This window comes from Eupeodes corollae, chromosome 1, assembly GCF_945859685.1.
Source record: "Eupeodes corollae chromosome 1, idEupCoro1.1, whole genome shotgun sequence".
NCBI lineage: Eukaryota > Metazoa > Arthropoda > Insecta > Diptera > Syrphidae > Eupeodes > Eupeodes corollae.
The window spans coordinates 39620306-39638452 of NC_079147.1; the positions used below are offsets into that span (position 1 = coordinate 39620306).

At 35.0% G+C, this 18147-nt stretch overlaps 2 protein-coding genes across 3 annotated transcripts; one reads left to right on the forward strand and one right to left on the reverse strand.

Annotated features, from left to right (window-relative positions):
- Positions 1 to 1036: 1036 nt before the first annotated feature.
- Positions 1037 to 2523, reverse strand: LOC129941010 (evolutionarily conserved signaling intermediate in Toll pathway, mitochondrial). Its single transcript, XM_056049550.1, has 2 exons — positions 1504 to 2523; positions 1037 to 1447 (listed from the first exon to the last, which is right to left on the reverse strand). The coding sequence occupies exons 1-2, from the start codon at positions 2405 to 2407 to the stop codon at positions 1167 to 1169; spliced, it is 1185 nt and encodes a 394-aa protein (XP_055905525.1). The 5' UTR covers positions 2408 to 2523; the 3' UTR covers positions 1037 to 1166.
- A 2524-nt stretch (positions 2524 to 5047) lies between these two features.
- On the forward strand, positions 5048 to 16495 carry LOC129940974 (S-phase kinase-associated protein 2). 2 transcript variants are annotated; one of them, XM_056049510.1, is made up of 4 exons: positions 5048 to 5255; positions 14339 to 15666; positions 15733 to 15892; positions 15965 to 16495. In XM_056049510.1, exons 1-4 carry the CDS (start codon positions 5197 to 5199, stop codon positions 16149 to 16151), a joined length of 1734 nt encoding a protein of 577 aa, XP_055905485.1. In that variant the 5' UTR covers positions 5048 to 5196; the 3' UTR covers positions 16152 to 16495. The 2 variants fall into 2 exon arrangements, with proteins under 2 accessions (XP_055905485.1, XP_055905493.1); XM_056049518.1 differs by lacking the exon at positions 5048 to 5255 and adding an exon at positions 5478 to 5598.
- Positions 16496 to 18147: the final 1652 nt, after the last annotated feature.

The window sequence follows — 18147 nt, forward strand, 5'->3', positions numbered from 1 at the left end:
TCTATCACGACTTGGTATAATTGTAGACTTCGTTCGCTGCACAAACAAATGTACAATCTGTGTACAGTTTGTCTACCCTCTCAATGCCCAATTGAATACTTTTAGTAACCTGGTGCTTACCTTCAATTCAAGCAACGGTTCAGCTTTCTCCATTAACAATATTTACATAAAACCCTATCTGACCTTATTTATGATTCTAAGTCCTTCTTTCATCTCATTAATAACAAAACAGAGTTAAATTGGAATCTATTCTCTTTGTCCTTCAATAATAAAAACTCCAATGGTAAAATAAAGCTAGTTGAATTTTGACTACGTAGTCACCAGCTTATCCAATTTATGTATTTATATATATATGATGATGATGATATATTATCGATCAATCTTCTCCAAGATTGGACACTTTTTGGCTGTTACCATAAAGCCAACTCATCATTAGTTTTGTAATCTATAATATACTCCGGTTTAAATTTGAATCAAAATTCATTTTATTCTAACAACAGCACTTACAGCTTCCCCTAATGGTTACAAGTTTAGATATAAGCTAGTTTTAAAGTTATTCTCATAGCATTAATGTAGAAAAACAAGTCGGGATGAAGTAAACTAAAATTATTCTTTGGGTAATGCCTTTGTTAGACTCATCTTTGGAAGTTCTTTCGTGACTTGAATACTTCTAAATTTTGTATTTATTAAATATGTTCTCTTTTCCACAGTAAAGTGGGCTTTAATTAATCTTAATTTCCCTGAACACCGACATGACCAAGTACCAAATTAAGAGAGACAATATTGTTGTGTTAATACATACCCACACTAATTCTGAGTTAATTACAGTAGGGCCTACAGCTTGGCTATTTGAGATAAAGGCTGTTTTTGTTTCGATTTAGTTCCACCGCATTTGATATGTCGTGTACTTCTCTTTCAAAATAGTTGTTGACTATTTTAGATTAAAAATCTTGCAGGATCCGTCATTGGAACTAAATTAACTAGTCTACGAAGTCTAAACCTGTTCCTCTTGCTCTCATAGGAAGTCCTAAATTGGTTGAAAGAAATATTTTCAAAATAATAAATACAACTATTTATTTGACTTTAAGAAACAATCATGCTTAACAACGCTCGCCTTTTTCAATTTTTGTTTACTATACAAATAAAAAAAAAACTATTAAGAAAAATTAACTTATTTTATGAGTCTGTTTTGGTGTATCCGCCACAGGTACAATATTTGAGTCGACAACGGTTCTAAACTTAAATAAAATTGGTATTTCCCCAAGAACAGGATTACCATTGGCTTCTAACAGACGGACCCATGATAGAAGTGAGTCTTTTGTTGATGTTCCAGTTGCACAAATTGCAAATATTGTTCCATCATTCTGCTGATGGACAGAGCGTTTTTTAGCTATTCGTGATTCCGTCACAGGTTTACCGAAGAATGGAACTTTCAGATTAGAGACATCTGAAAAGAGTTTATTGCATTAGTTACTTGATTTTTCGCAAGTGAGTTCAATTTACCATCAGCATCTTGATATATATCGAAGGTTTTAAGGAGTTCCTGGTCGGGATCAGCTCTGAGGGTGAAATAATTGATTGATTTATTTCGCAGCCATATCAGAAAAGGTCCTTCGATATAAACTGCCTTCGATTTATTATGCTCCCGCAGAAGTTGAGATTGTTCCAAACTCATTCCACTCACGATCCAAGTTTGATCCACTGCATCTTTAACATCTTTTGTATCAAGAACATCCACCTGCGCTAGCAAATCCACAGTGCACATCCTTTGCACTGCCATCTTTGCCAATTCTAGTGCCTCGTCAGGCACTGGATTAGGCAGTGGCCAGGGAGACGCATTTTTAAACTTTGGCATCCAGTACATCATACGCCAATACTTTCTCACTGGATGCCCCCGCCTGCCAAACACATTCAAGAGCATAGCTTCCATTTCATAGTCTGGCATAACTCCGAGATCTTCCATTTGCTCAAGTAAATCAATGATACACTGCTGTTGCTTTGGATAGTGCATGAATTCAGCTTGAAAGGTATTCGTTGGAATGAATTTACCTTTGGGCATCACATTGATCAGAGCCTTATAGACTTCTATGTCGCGTTCGACTCCAAATTCTGCCATGCTCTTGAGGGCGGCATAAATGAATTCGACATGATTCCGTCGGTGCACACTGTTCTCCTCAAATATCGATATCATGTCTAAGTAGGTCTCCTTTGTTTTGTCCTGAGCCGAATCGAAAGGGTTTCTTATGGCCGGGAGCTGTGATTTACTTTTGGTTTTGTTATTTTTGTTTCTATTGTCGTCTTCTGTGTCGGACTTTTTTGACCAAAAGTGTTTTGCTGGTTGAATTGTGGATATTCGGAGCCATCGCTTAGGACAAGCGACTGGCAATAAATAGCGGAGGCTCATCATATCGAATTATAACTTTAAAATTTGAATATTAAATACAATTTATTAATTTTATTTTTATTGTTATGGCATAAGCCATAAGACAATTTTTGGCAGTTATCAGCTGAGCTAAGTCTTGGTTGGGACTGCATGGCATACCGGCAAGTGTCCCAAATTAAAAGATCTGTTCTTTTTAAATTTTAAAAGAAATGCTAGTTCCATCGATATGTTAAGAAGTTCTGTCAGCTTGGACAGGCGTGGACAAAAAGTTGCAAATTTTTGAATACCAAAGTAAATTCTAAAAAGAAAACAGTATTTCAAACGATAAGACCATTCATCAATTTATCTGTCAGTTCGTTTGTCAAAACTGAATTAGGAATTTGGGATTAGTATGGCAGCTTAAGGAAATGCATTGTTTAACTGGGTATATGCTTAAATGCATTCAACTTCAAGAAGTGGAAAGGTGACAAAATCTTTTGTCTTTAAACAGAACACGGAGAATTAAAATCTTTCTTGAGATGTCTCACAGATTAACATTTTTGGTGAACACGCCTTTTTTTGACCAAAAATGGCACATATTTGTATAGTTCTAGGCACAATCTTCGTATTTCTTGTTCAGAGATAGATGTCGCTTCCATATATTTGTGTAATTTACAAAAATTTAAATGGTATTTAATGTATTTTAAAAGTATAAGTTTTTATTTAAGAGTGAAACTAACGATTGTGGTGTCGCAGAAAACCCAAGAAGATAAAATGTAATGTCTATATAGTAACTATTTACATTGACATATCAGATTAGTTTAGATTATAAGTATAGATCCCGTATTTAACGAATTTAAATAAATAAAATCAGATATCTCGCCTTTTCCCTAACACTAATAGACCTTTCTGTAGGTTAAGCGGAAATAAAGTAATTTTTCAAATTTTATATTAAAAAGAATATATTTTGTCAAATTTTAATATATGTAATATTAAGTTCTTTAACTATTTATTTATGCGTGTATTTTAATTGATTTTTTGTACATTTATTGTATTTTAATATTCATATAAGTTAATATTATAGAGACTTTTCTTGACCTGTGACTTAGAAGAACCTGGGATCGCTTCAAATAAAGCAATCGGTGTATTTCTGGAGAGTTAAGATGCTTGTGCTAAACTTGTGATAGAAAAACTACATATTATATAAACGTAGCATATTATGTATTCCTGAAAGCTTCCAGTATACAAAAAAACTCAGCTTCACTAAATTCTTCTTTGAATGGAATAAAGCAAAGTTGAGTGATTACAAATTCCTTTATAAATTTCTTGATTAAAATTTTAGTGTACAAACAAATTCTTACATTATCTAGACTTAAGAACATGGAGTTCAAACTATAAACATTTTATGGGCATTTGTTACATCTAAATTCTTTGCACAGGAAATGTCTTCATTTGTTTTTTTTTTTCAGTTTCAGGTCTTGCATTGCCAAGGATAAGATTTTTTACTTGCCGTAAGCAGAGAATAAGTCCTGTTTATATATCAGCCTATTGAAAATGAAACAAAACATTACAAAATAAACTTTACATAAAGTCATAATGTAGTACTCGTGGCATGTTAGTTAGGACGTATGGCTGTCATTCTATAGAAGCTTTGGGTTTAATCCCTGCCTGAACCACCTAAAGTTTTTCACGGGTACTGCCTTTTGCATGGAATTGACAAATCCTCCATGAGTAATTATTGTCATAAAGCGATTGCTTTCTGAAATTATCCGTTCGGATTCGGCATAAAAACTGTAGGCCCTCCATACCACAGAAATGGATGAGAGTTGTAAGCCATTAGGCCCTAGTTCTGAACAGAATTCACCTTATTTATTAAGATTAAAGCTGGGTAAAAGAGACCGGGCCAATTGTTTGATTTCAAATTGAAGTAAAAATATTTGTATCTTGATAATAATCAACGTATAAAGGATTCTTATAAAATAAATTATAAATTTGCATTAATTTGATCAAAACAAATGTTAAAATTACGAAACAGAAGACAATAATGACCAAAACTGTTAGCCTCATATACAAAAGCTGGTAACTGATCCAGAAAAAAATAAAAAGAAGGAAAGAAATACTAATTTGTTTTCATAATTTATTGTATAAGAGAGAATTAGATAGTAAGATAGTTTTAAAATGGTGATGTAAGATAGTGTCAACAGACATAACTACTTGGCTCGTCGGTTCCCCACACCTTCTTTGATTTTTGACTTGGTGAAAATCCAAGACCAAACCACTTCAGTTTATACACACACGATCGGTTTTCGATGGGGTCGGGTCCATTTGAATCAGTGGCCCTGTCGTTTGTGCCTAGCTGAAGTTTCCGGAATTCACACTAAACCAATGAAAAATAACATTTTTAACGATTTATTTTGCATAGAATTTTACCAATAACTGCGAATAACTCTTATTGTCGTACAAAAATTTTGTCAAACTACACATTTCAACTATAAGAAAAATTGTGAGCAATTAAAAGTATAACAAAAAATAATCCACAACTAAAAACCAGCCTTAAAAGCAATTTAAAATTTCGTAATTATTTTTGCTTGTGTTAATAAGTTTTGGCAGCACTTACATTAATCAAAACACAATTCTTTTCGCGCTCGCTTTTCCCCGAAACGTCATATGACACTGCCCGAAAAATTAATTTCACTTGTTGAGATAGAAAACGGCGCACTTCCAGTCGGTTCAAAATCAAATCAAAAATAAATTCTATAATTATTTATTATTTACAAATTAGTCTAGAAATAGTTATCTAGTTTATTAAAAAAGAAACTATTTCTTGTCAAACTATGAACGCAAAGAAAGTTAAATCAGCTGAAAATAACGAAAATCTGTGTCCATTATCAAGGTAATTTTTAAAAGTCTCATACAAAAGTTTTTCCATATCCATATTATTTATGTAAAATTGTAAATCTCGGAAATTGGCGCTCAACGGAATATCTTGATTTTCTTTTTGTCGCACGTGTTGCATCAAAGGAAAATTAATTTTCCCCTCCATTTGGACGGGGAAATTCAACAAAAACAAGTTAAAAGGAAAAATTTTTCACTACGCGAAGGTGAAACGTCATTGGAAAATTTCGTCTTGTTGAGTTCTGTCAAAAAACAAAAAGGCGGCGAGATTTTCGTGCAGTCTTTAAGTGAGTGACGTTGTGGAGAAAAGTTAAAAAGTTTTTGTTACAAATTTGCCGAAGGTAGCTACATTAAAAATATAAAATAAATAAATAAAATTTCTCGAGTGCATTATTTCCTTTTTAACTTAATCACGAATTGTTAGTTAATGATTTTTAATTGATGAAGATTTGTTTAACAATGTTTCGTCTGGAAGTCATTTCCTTTTGTATTCAAAGTGAAAAACAAAATAAAGACAAATTTCTTAAGATTATACTTTCTTAAATAAAAAGCTTTAAATTAATTATATTTTTTGACTGCTACGGTTTCAATTAATGTCTTAAAAGTTGTTTAGAAATAATGAAGAAATGAGTGTTGCACATTTATATTAATTCGGTTTCTTTTTAAGCTAAATAGCTGACGATAGAATATTGATTGGGTGTCTAGTTTTTTTTTGTTTATGATGTAGGCGGCGGAGATTAATGCCCTTTCATCTATCGGTCGGATCGGAACCTATGCATACAGATTGGGGGCACCCATAGACTTTTTGTGTTTAGCTTTTGTGATATATGCAAATCACTTTCTTTTTCGTCTGTAAAGAATTTCGTTTCTCATTATTGACGAGTACATTTTTTCATAGACGTGCTTCCTTTTGTTCTCTCGGTTCATGGGTGCATTATCTATGGCTTCAATTTTCGGGACATTTAATATAAAAATTACCTGTAGACGAGGTACATATGTTTCTTATGTTTTTGCCATATTCTTCGAAAGAGTATTTAAAAAATATTGCCACGTACCAATTACTACGAATTTGAGGATGATTGGCAAGGGTAACATATCTGCAATATTTTTGTGGTGATGAAGTAGGTTACTTTAATTATGATAGTCGCTGGGTATATCCTCAGTATGAGTGTAAGGCGATTATACCCTGCCAAGCAGGTAAACTCAAGTTCCGAAAACCGAACGAAGGTCCTTTGGCTTCTTCTTTTGTGCTATTTGGAGTGCGTTCTTGTGTCATTATTTAATAACTCTTTTTATCGGCAGAAAGTCCTGATAGCCAACGCTTATCAAGTTGATCCTTAAATTAAGTTAAATATTTACTTTTGTATGGGATTAAGATTTTATGAATTCTAATCTCGCCCTGAAATTTTCTTATCAAATCAGGTTGTTTTTCTTAAATATACCCCTTCAAAAATATTTGAAATATCCAAAACCGTTTTTTTAAGACTTACGAAAAACATAACAGTATGTAGGTACAATAAATTGTATGATTTTTTGCAAACATCAAAGCTTAAATCATTTTAGTATCTTATTAAATTTCTAAAAATTCTTATTAATTATTAGTCCTTGTTTGACTCTTTTATGAAATCTTGAATTGAATGCTTTTCAATTCTCAAAAAATACGTTTAATAGTTTTTAGTGATTATTTTGATTTCGAACTTCAATTTTAACTATTTGCTCAAATTTAATTTTTTTTTATTATTATAAATTCTTTATTTTTTGAATTTAATTTTCTATTAAGTTTATTAACCCATTAAGAGCCGAATGTCTTTAAAACAAAATCTTTTTATGTTCATTTATTTTATTTTAATGAAAAATAAATATTTTACTTAAAAATAAAAAAAACTCAAAAAATAAATGTAAAGTAGGTTTTTGGGACCTGTACCCAAGCGAGTACAATGGCACATTGTATGCTCATTTTTCTTTGTTAAATAAAACATTTTGAAACAATCCTTCTCTACGCAAAGTGCTATGTCGCATTGCTTGCAAGTCCATCTTATTCGGTTATGACATTGTCGCAAGCGTAGTTGTTTAGCTATTTGCTTCGGAAAATGGTTTCCACTAAAAAATGCTACAGAGGGAACTACCGATCGCTTGGATGACGCTGAAGGCTGTGTATAATTCGCAAGTAGTGACGAACAATAGCACGATGAAACTAAGTCTATGTTGCTGTTGTAGACCATTTTATGCAACTTCCAGGCACTGACCATCACAGAATTCATCATTACTGTAAAAAGTGGCCACCACCACTTTTTGCCACGAAATTTAATTCGGTAATAAGTGATTGCTTGATCATGAAGGTCAACGGCTCCCATCCCTGAGTTGTACTCTGCGATCATTTTCGACTGCTTTACATTTACTTTTGCTTTTTCCTTCGAGCACCATCGGTTGACTGAATGCATCGGTTCGATACCTTCAAAGTTTGAGCCCACACTCACAGCGCTGTTGTCATTCCATTTCACAAAAAGTGTTTTATTGGCAGTATCGTATCTGTGATCATAGAATCCTCTTTTTTCTTTTTTGAACTCTGCATTCGATTTCAGCGGACGTTTTTTATTCTAGACTCGCGTACAGTCAAAATAGCTCGAAAATCTTTTTGTTTCAACAAAACAAGCAGGTCATGTGACGTACAAAAATTATCAACAAATGCAATGTGATCAGAAGGATGGGTTACTTTATCCAAAAATTTAACAATTCTGGATCCGAGCGGCATTTGCTGCTTTGCCATAGTGACGTTTTTAGATCCACAATAGTTTTCGAATTGGTAACAATAACCACAACTGCTCGTCAGCATCCAATTTTTAAAACCAAATCTAACAGTTTTGCCTCTAATGAATTGCTTCGAAGATTGACTTCCATAGTATTTTACCATCGACTCGTCAACTGAAAGTTTTTTGTGAAGGGTTGCTAGAGGCCTTATTTTTTCCAAAGAGAACCAAATTATTGTTATTAGCAAGGTGGAGATATTTTTGTATTTCCTTGAATATGGTTCGGGGCATATTGTTATCAACAAATGGTACACGAGTGTCTTCATATGTTTGCCAGTACATATTCTCTTGGCATAGAGTGGTAACCGCTGTAAAGCAAGGCAAAAGACTTTCAAATCGTGTTCGGTGAATGAAAAATTGTGGGCATTAGACTGTGCTGCATAAAGGAGAGACTGCTCAACAATCAAATTAACTACCTCTTCTTCAAATAAAGTTTCAAAAACTTCAAGTTCCGACTTTCTATCTAATTTAGCTACCAAGTTTACCTTTTGTCCCGAAAAAAAAATGCTTTTTGGCATTTCAATTGCACATGGTTTTGTGGACCATTTTGGAAAATTTTCACAACGTTTTGCGGGTTGAATTTTGCGCCGTAGCTCTTGAAGCGGTAAATCGTCTTTACTGTCACTGTCACTGATGCAAAACACCTCTTCTTCACCTGGAACATCTTGCTGCATGGTGCAAGCAACAATATCTTCAGCATCACCCTCCTCCGCATCCGTATTACAATCTGGATCTGGTGGAAGCATCACAATGTCGAAATTGCTGTGGCTTGAAGACGTTTTAACGAAGTCTAAGGCATGTCCTAAATTCTGAAAGTTTCTGCCGTAAAAACTTGCTGGTTTGATGCTTTGAAATTCCATATCTATATTTCTAGAAAATATGTGTGCCTAATTAGCCATTGTACCCAAGCGAGTACAGTCCTTTTATTACTTACCGAATGCTATCAAAAGAATTTCTTTTCAATAAAACTTATTAACAATATGAAAACAAAAGCTATTAACGTTCTAAATTCAGTTATAATGCTTTTAATTACAATGCAAATTTCCTTTGACTCTGACAAATGATTACTAGCCTACTGAAATCACGCAAAACTGACTGATGCAAAGCAAACTAAAAAGTAACGGGATTCGCTGCTGTTATTTTTTGTAAGCGAAGTTGTAAAGCACAATTTACGTGAGCGAAACAAAAAAAAAACTGTCCAAAAACTCTTTACGTTTCGACATAAGGGCTACTTGAAAATTACTATTTTTACCCGCATGGGTACAACGGCTATTAATGGGTTAAAGAATACGGTCATGGCTATTCTGCCGTCTGCCGAAGTTTACATTACAAAATAAACTAATAAAAAAATTAGAAAAAGGAAGAAATATAATTGAAATTACTAAATTAAACAGGAATTTACAAAAAAAGATTTTTAATGTAGTTAAGTTGAATTTAATTATCATAATTTCGGATGAGAAGCGAGAGTTTTGATTTTTACAATTTTAATGATTTGAAACATAAATAAAAAAGTCAATTCTAATGGTGATTTAAAACACAAAAAGTAATAATGTAGAGCATACGTGTTATTCTAGAAACTATTACGGTACATTTGAGCATGTTTACAAAATTTGTTCAATTTATTACTGCCCCGAACACCATTTAATATTTCGTGAAGACTATTGATAAACAAAAAAACTTTCTTGGAAATATTATCGCCGAATTTCTTGCAAAATTGGGCACACAGCTATAAAATGGTAAACATCTTCTGGTTCTCTTCTATTATACAGGTTACAAATTTGCTGTAAATCAACTCTATGGGGGATGAAATTAAGGTTGAGAATTTTCACCATTGCTTTAAAAACTGTATTTATTAAATCGGCTGGGTTTTTAACATATAAATAGATATCTTCCGTAGGTATTCGGTGATTGAGTTATTATAAATATTTCTAGAAGAAGACGATAATGCTCTGGTCCTGAAAGGTGAGCATTTGCTTGCAATAGTCTACATACTTACTTAAGGTGGCGCTACAGTCCTGGACGGACCTGGGCCTCAACCAACATGCGTCTCCAGCCAGCTCGGTCCCTAGCTAGCTGTCTCCAGTTCCGCAGGCCAAGTTGGTTGAGGTCCTCTCCCACCTGGATGCGCCACCTGAGTCGCGGTCTCCCTCTACTGCGCCGTCCCTCGGGATTGGATTCGAAGACATTCCGGGCTGGAGCGTTGATGTCCATCCGCTCTACATAGTCTAGCCATCTAAGCCTTTGGACTTTAATTCTGCTAACTAGATCAGTGTCGCTGTACAGCCCGTACAGTTCGTCGTTATATCTTTTCCTCCATTCTCCATCTATGCGTACGGGACCAAAAATCAACCGAAGAATTTTTCTCTCGAAGCATCCTAAGATGCTCTCATCTTTCTTTGACAGGGTCCAGGCCTCAGCGCCATAAATGAGAACTGGGATGATGAGTGTCTTATAGATGGTGATTTTAGATGCTCGATTACTCTCAATTGCCTTCTAAGTCCAAAGTCCAAAGAAGTTTTGCACAATTCTTTCCAGAACGATGTTGAAGAAGTCGCATGACAGTACATCGAATTGTCTAAAACCTTTTTTGACATCAAATGCATCGGTGAGATCTTTTCCAACCTTGATAGAGCGGCGTGCATTCTCCGTCGTCATTCTGCACAAACGGATAAGTTTGACAGGGATGCCAAAACTAGACATTGCTCTGTAGAGCTCTTCCCTATAGATGCTGTCATACGCGGCTTTAAAATCGATAAAGAGGTGGTGGGTATCGATTTAAAGTTCCTGGATTTTTCCCAATATCTGCCGTAGTGTGAATATTAGGTCGATAGTGGACATTCCTGGTCTGAAGCCACACTGATAAGGACCAATCAGGTTGTTGACGAATATCTTCAGACGTTCACATAATACGGCAGAGAGGATCTTATACGCAATGTTAAGGAGACTGATGCCTCTGTAGTTGGAACAATTTAGAGGATCTCCTTTCTTATGTATCGGGCATATTATGCTGAGATTCCACTCATCGGGCATGCTTCCTCTCCCGATTATGCCACCAAAGATGATTTCTCTTCCTAGCTTGGCATTAAAATCTCCTAAGACAATTTTAATGTCATAGCCAGGGCACTGCTCATATGAATGCGCTCATATTAGGCTTATGTTGGCGAATTTAGCCTTGATGCGGATTGTCGTGATGCGCTCGCTCACACTGTTGAAACTCAAGACTTTTTGCCTGAGTCTAGTTCGAACAACAAATCCACACCCAAATAGACGCTGTCTTTGTTCTCGGTAGCAGTCGCCGTAGTAGATATCGCAGTCTTTTAGTTTGCGTTTGCCTGGTCCATCCCATCGCACTTCTTGGATGGCGGTAATATCTGCCTTGCAGCAGTTTAGGGCTTCCGCTAATTGTTCGGCTGCACGTGGTCTGTTAAGGGACTTAACATTCCACGTACAGGTCCGAAGTTCCTTTGCGTGGGTTGTCAACAGTGAATCCGTCCGTTTTCGAGGCTTGTTGGTGCTTCGCAACTAAAGGTATTTTTTACGTGGCCAATAAGTCACCCCGACGGCACAACCCCCAACCTGGAGGGCCAGATCCTGGGAAGGGGAGCCGGATAAACCGCTCCTTACATTCCTGGGCTACGTATATGTCGAAAAAGCCCTATCAAGTGTTCACTAAGTATTCAACCTTACTAGAACTGTAGACGCCACCGTTGATTCCATCTCGAGAATTCGCCCGCAGCCGCTTGGATAAGGAGAGGAGCCTTAGTGGAAACACCTCTCCCACCCTCTCTCGCTTGCTGCCTCCAACAACTTTCCACTGGGGTTAGAACCCAATCTCCAGTTGAGGTACTAGGCACCCGATGTTCACAGCAGGGAGGTGAGAGTAGGAGTTGATAGACAGAGGTGGGTTTTGAGAAAAACCTGTGGACGCTTGTGTCCTCTTGAATGCACATGTCTACCATTTGAACATCTTGCAATCGTCTAACCAATATCAATTTATGAAGACTGGTATCACTTCTTCTCATCACTCTCGTATAATAATATGAAGTAGCCTTAAGGTTTCTTATACAGATTGGTGGTAATCCTGTTTCGACACGAATCGCGTAGGTCGGCGTGGAGTTGGGCAAACGAAAGATGCGTTTAAGAAAATGTCTTTGGACCAACTCAAACTCTTCGAACGGAGTAACCTTAAATGCTTGTATCCCATAGCACATACAGGTGTTGACTGTAGCATTAAAAAACTTGAAATTTAAAGAATGGTCAATATCGGGATTTGCAAAAAAAGTCGGCCACTGCTTTTTTTCTTCGCGTGCTTAAAAAAGTTTAAGTAATAATATGTTCATAAACAGAACTCCTAGATACTTAAATTCACGTACACATTTAATCCGTTCGCTACCAAGTCTCCAAGCTTCTTCAGGAGCTCTTCTACATTGTCGGTTTTCAAATATCATTGCTATTCTTTTTTGAACATTAATTTTTAGATCACATGTTTGACAGTACGAGTGGAATTTATTAATTTGAAGTTGCAGTGAAAAAAGGATTGTCGGCTAGTAATATAAAAAACTCAGCATAGAGCAAAATTTCGATGAGAGTTCCCGCAAAGATAACGCTACCTGGTAGAATATCAGGAATATCATCAATAAACAGATCGAATATCAGAGGGCTCACAATGCATCCTTGTGGAACGTCTGCCGTTCTTTCGAACCACTCTGACAATTTAGATCCATCCCATGCAGCTGCGTTTGAAGATTTCAGAAATTGAAAATACAGCATCAACAATTTTCGTGATACTCCCATATTTGAGAGCTAATAAAGCAAAGCCTGTCTGTTTACTGTGTCGAATGCAGCTTTGAAATCAACGAAACAGACGATAAAGTTTTTTGTTTTTTTTTTTCAATATGATTTCTAGCTAATCTAGTCAATGCAAATATGTGATCCATAGTGGTGAACCTAGAGCGGAAGCCAGCTTGAAATATGCTGAGAAGATTGTTCTTTCAGTCCAGCTAGATTACCTTTCATACAGAATTCTAGCAAATATCTTTCTAAGCGAGTTGAGAATAGATATTCTGGGTATCAGAGCACTCGGGGATTAAATATACTGGCTTGGTAGATAACGCTGCTAGAAAAGCGGCTACGGAAATATATATCAGCTTCTTTCCAACAATTAAAAGTGATTACCATATTGTGAAAATTCCTACTAAGAATACAAAAACCAAATTTTGGGGAAATGTAAAAGCTCATGAACCAAAGCCGAAAACACTACCAACTTCGTATAAAACGACCGTCCTTCCAACGGTACTTTAAATACTCAAGTTTGTAAAAGAGTACAAGTAGTTGTCCCGGTTTACAGCAGACATAAGACACTTAATATGTGAGAATATATTTTTTAAATGCATAAACGAATCAAAAAGATGTTAGCAAATTGGAAGCTTCACAAAACTATAATAATTTTTATCTCAATGAAAACAGGTAGTTTGTATTGGTTCTTTTATCGGAGACCTGTTTGAACTTAAATTGGGCATACCCCAAGGGTAATTTTTGGGATCTCTTTTCAGTTTTTGGAGGTACAGTCATGAGTGGGCTGTACAAAATTCCCGTTTGTTCGCTTTGATACCTGTGAAATCACAAATCATTTCTTTAGTATAAGCATAAATATTTATTGGTTAATTTTTCCGCATAACTGTTACAAATTTAGGGTTCGTTTAAAAAAAAAACACGTAGGTGGGAAATCATGTAAAGAAAGTTTTCTGTGGAATTTATGGCGGACGCAGAAGTTTCGTGGAGAATTTTAAATTTTGGGTCTTAGGAAACACGTCTCATGCTAGTTAGGTCTTTATTAGCTCCGATTATAAGCAAATAAAAAGTCACATTGCATATTTGTGGTATTTATTGTAAATATTTTTATTTGAAATTTATGAATTCATGTTCAAATTAATACGATTCAAATTAAATCAATTAAGCGAATAGAATGTCTTTTTCGTGATCGATGCTAAGATCAGGAACAGTTTACAAGCTCAATTTAGAAGCATAAATAACTTCAATTTGTTTATCAAATCTGTTTTGAATCTCAAGGCCTAACAATATAAACTTAAATGAAATGAAATGACTTTAAGCTTAGTCAAAGAGTTGTGAAGTTGAAAGCCTCTTTCAGTTCTAAAAGAGAGCACAATAGATCTAGGTCAAAATACAATTGACCCAAAACTGAATCAAATCATTTATGAATGTATACCTTATTATTTTTGTATTTTTAATTATTCTTTTATTGATATCATTTTAGAAAACGCATAAAACCGACAACCCCATCATCTTGGACGCAGGTGAAAACTATCGATATTCCACAGTGTCTTGAAGAAATGGGTATCGGAATGTTGGAATCCGACGAGTCTTCCTCGTCAGCGTCGGCGATAGCTTTAGCAGTTAGTGCTAGTGATGAAAATTCAAATGAAGCAACTCCCAATTTAGATGCCCCCAAATTGTGCTATCAAGCATTGCAACAAAACCGTCTCAACTACAGTGTTGACTTGGACACTACAGATAATGCAATTTATTCAAATGACTCACTTAAGCTACATAACTTTAACAAAACCACAAATAATCACAACAACAATAATAACAACATCGCCTGTAATTCGACTGAAAAGTACAATGATCCACGCAACAGCAGTGAAAAGAAGAAGAGAGTTGCAATATTAGGTGCTGGAAATTTAAGCTCACAAAAATCACGCAGTCCATTGGCGACTGTGGCTTGCAACAATAACTATAAGAATATAAATAAAACACAACCTCCGACATTTGCTGGTTCAATTCAGGAAATCACTCCGTCATCTTCCTCCGGAGGTGCACAGCCATGCAGTTCAAAGGAAACAAGTGCTGCAACCTCATCCGCGGTTGAATCCAAACAGTTCTTTGTACCGGATGAGAATTTCTTTCTCTATCGCAATCGAGCGATGCGTGGGTCCGATGGGAAAGATCATTTCTCAAAACTTTCGGATGAAATAATTCTACAAATTTTTAAGTTACTACCTAAAAAGGCGCTCATAAGATGCAGCTATGTGTGTCAGAGATTTAATTGCTGTGCCAGAGATGAGTCTCTGTGGACTAGATTGGATTTGGGTGGGAGGTCACTTCGTGCTGGAGCTCTTGGCGATATTCTTCCTCGAGGAGTTGTAATACTCCGCCTGGCTCAATCAGAGATGAGTCATCCAGTATTTGATCCTGAACTCCTACAGATGTACCCCGATTTTGAGAGTAAACTACAGTATTTAGACCTAAGTATGGCCGTTATAACAAAACCCTCCCTCAAGTCTTTGCTCTCCCGATGTCGACAGCTTAAAAAGCTTAGTTTGGAGCATGTTCCAGTTAACGATGAAATATGTGATGAAATTTCCAAGAATAAAGATTTAGAGGCATTAAATTTGGCAATGGTTGCTGGACTGGAAGCATGGAGTCTACGCAAAATGATGCTTGAACTGAATAATTTAAACAGTTTAAATTGTTCGTGGACAAATTTAAATGTTGATGGGGTTTCTGCTCTGGTTTCGAATGTTTCGCCAAATTTAATGCGACTTAATTTATCAGGCTGCAGAAAAACTATGTTCGATTCGCGTAAGTTTAAAATTAAACCATTTTGAAAGTCCTTGATTTTTTAAATTGTTTTGTTCCTTTTTAAAGATTTAGTAACCCTCGCCAGAAGATGTCCACAACTTATTGAATTAGATGTATCAGACTGCACAGCTCTTTCGTCAAATGCAGTATCCTTTGTTTGTAAATTTATGAGTCTCGAATATTTATCTCTATCAAGATGCTATCAAATTTTAGCACCTGCCTACATGTAAGTCCATTATAAAAGTATACATCGAAATATCACATTTGAAATATGTTTTTTTTTTTTTAATAATTTTAGGGATTTAAACAACATACCAACTCTCAAATATTTAGACGTATTTGGTATATTATCAGATACGGCTTTAGAAATGCTACAACAGAACTTTCCATTATTAATGATCAACAAATTCATTCATAGTTCGGTAGCAAGACCGACAGTTGGAACACGAAGGACTTCGATATGGGGACTTCGGACACGCGATTGAACAAAAAGAAAACTTGTTTTATTTATATAAATGCTCTTTAAGTTAGATCAGCTATAATAATCTTAAAATAAATTATAAGTCAAATAAAAGAAAAGAAAAACAAAAAAACAATTTAACGTAATATTTAACTGTATAAGTTGTTACCTATATTTTTGAAATTGTAAGTACATAATTTGATATTTTACATTTGATTGGTATTATTATTTATATGGAGACATATTTTGATTTTTATTTAAATGCGAATTGGTCAGAAATATTTTGTAAAATTCTTTATGCATATAAAATTATAAATCTAAACTCTTATAAAAATTATAAATAAAATAATAAAAAACATAAGGATAAAACTGTAAACGAATGTGTTTTTGTTTTAAATTTCAAGTTCCGGTTATATTCACCCCTATTACCGATGTCGTAAACGACAGCAAAATATACGACACGACACAATTTGCATTCCATAGGTCGTTTTCAACTTTTGTCACTTGTTTCGTTGTCGTGTGTAAACGTCAAATGTATTGATCACTAATTCAGCATTCTGTAAAACGAAAGGAAACGACGACAATAAAAAAAAACGACGGTATCTCTCACTCGAAAATTTGCTTACGACGAAGAAATGGAAGTTCGCAAAACTAAGTTTCCTTGTTAAATTATTAATTTTATGGAATTTATTAGTATACTTTATTTTCAGTTAAAATTAACAAACCAAAACCAATTCGAGGCGATTGTTCAGCTGATGGTAATTAACGAGCAGTTGGCTAGGGGATTTTTTAAATGTATGAACAAAGCCGATTAAAAAAAAAATGAAATGTTATAGCTGATAAACTCAACAGCATATGTAGGTCCTCCAATAAGAGATGGTGATAGTTGGCAAAAGGTTTGAATCAGATTATTCTATTTACATTAACACATTTTTAATATTTGCTTTTCAAGGTTGGGCTGACTTTGAATTAAAAGTAAAAACAAATTGTTCAGAACAACAAAAAAGAAGTGAAAGGAAATGGAGTAGGGCCAAACTAATTGCTCATCATATGTTGTGCCTTGCAGGATGCTGTTGCAAATCTGCTTAAATATAAACAGATAGTTAAGCCCAAGTGGAAATGCAATTGGTGTATCGCAGCTCCCAACCACTTCAACGTCTTCATGATTCGGACATACATAAGTCAAAGCAAATTCGGGCTACAAATGCACATGCCCACATATCACTGTCCTATTTGTACAATTAATTGTGAATTTGCAATATTTCGCTCTCTACCTTCTTCATCATTTTGACTATGGCTGCTTGTGTTGTAATACATTTCAACACTTATTATTTTAATAATTTATTTATTTGGTAACAATTTAATAATAACATAATTGTTGAATATCGAATAATGAAATGATTTAGAATTTTTTTCAGTTTGGTGGATCTCTAATACATTTTCATCGTTTAAAAATCTGCTACAAAATAGTTGCGTCGAAAAAGTTATAGAATTCCACTTAAAAAACGACACTACAAAGAAAACGAGAGCCGTCGAAAAAACGAGACGACATCGGTAATAGGCATGATTGTCTTTTATTAAGTTTCATTCATTCCTTCTAAATTGTATGAACTAGCTACAGCTTCGAGGTTTCGAAAATAAAGGAAGAAGGAGTTATTACGGTAAAGAAATCAAACGTCAGAATAATTCGTGTACGGACAATATACAATCACATAGCTGTCAGGTGACTGTGCCGCAGGTATCATCTGCACATTTCCTGCCTTGTGCTTTGGATCAATTTCTTGATAGAATCTCAGATTTTGTCGAACACTTAACTTGTCGGCACTTTGAATCAAATTATTTTTCAAAGTTCGAAGAACACCTTACAAAACGTTTTAATACAGTTTTGGAGGGGGAATAGTCGCCAGATGAATTTCGAGATGTTATTATATTTCCAATCCATAAAAAAGGATCGTTGTTTGATGCAGCTAACTACATAGGGTTTTCCTTTTTAAATGCATCTTACAAGATATTTACAACGA

What these genes read in the sequence shown, in the direction of transcription:
- LOC129941010 (XM_056049550.1), bottom strand. Translation starts at nt 2,407, where the DNA reads ATGATGAGCCTCCGCTATTTATTGCCAGTCGCTTGTCCTAAGCGATGG. An exon ending in TATATATCAAGATGCTGATG is followed by an intron (nt 1,448 to 1,503) that starts GTAAATTGAACT and finishes AACTCTTTTCAG; the next exon opens with ATGTCTCTAATCTGAAAGTT.
- LOC129940974 (XM_056049510.1), top strand. Translation starts at nt 5,197, where the DNA reads ATGAACGCAAAGAAAGTTAAATCAGCTGAAAATAACGAAAATCTGTGT. An exon ending in AATCTGTGTCCATTATCAAG is followed by an intron (nt 5,256 to 14,338) that starts GTAATTTTTAAA and finishes ATATCATTTTAG; the next exon opens with AAAACGCATAAAACCGACAA. An exon ending in ATTTTAGCACCTGCCTACAT is followed by an intron (nt 15,893 to 15,964) that starts GTAAGTCCATTA and finishes TAATAATTTTAG; the next exon opens with GGATTTAAACAACATACCAA.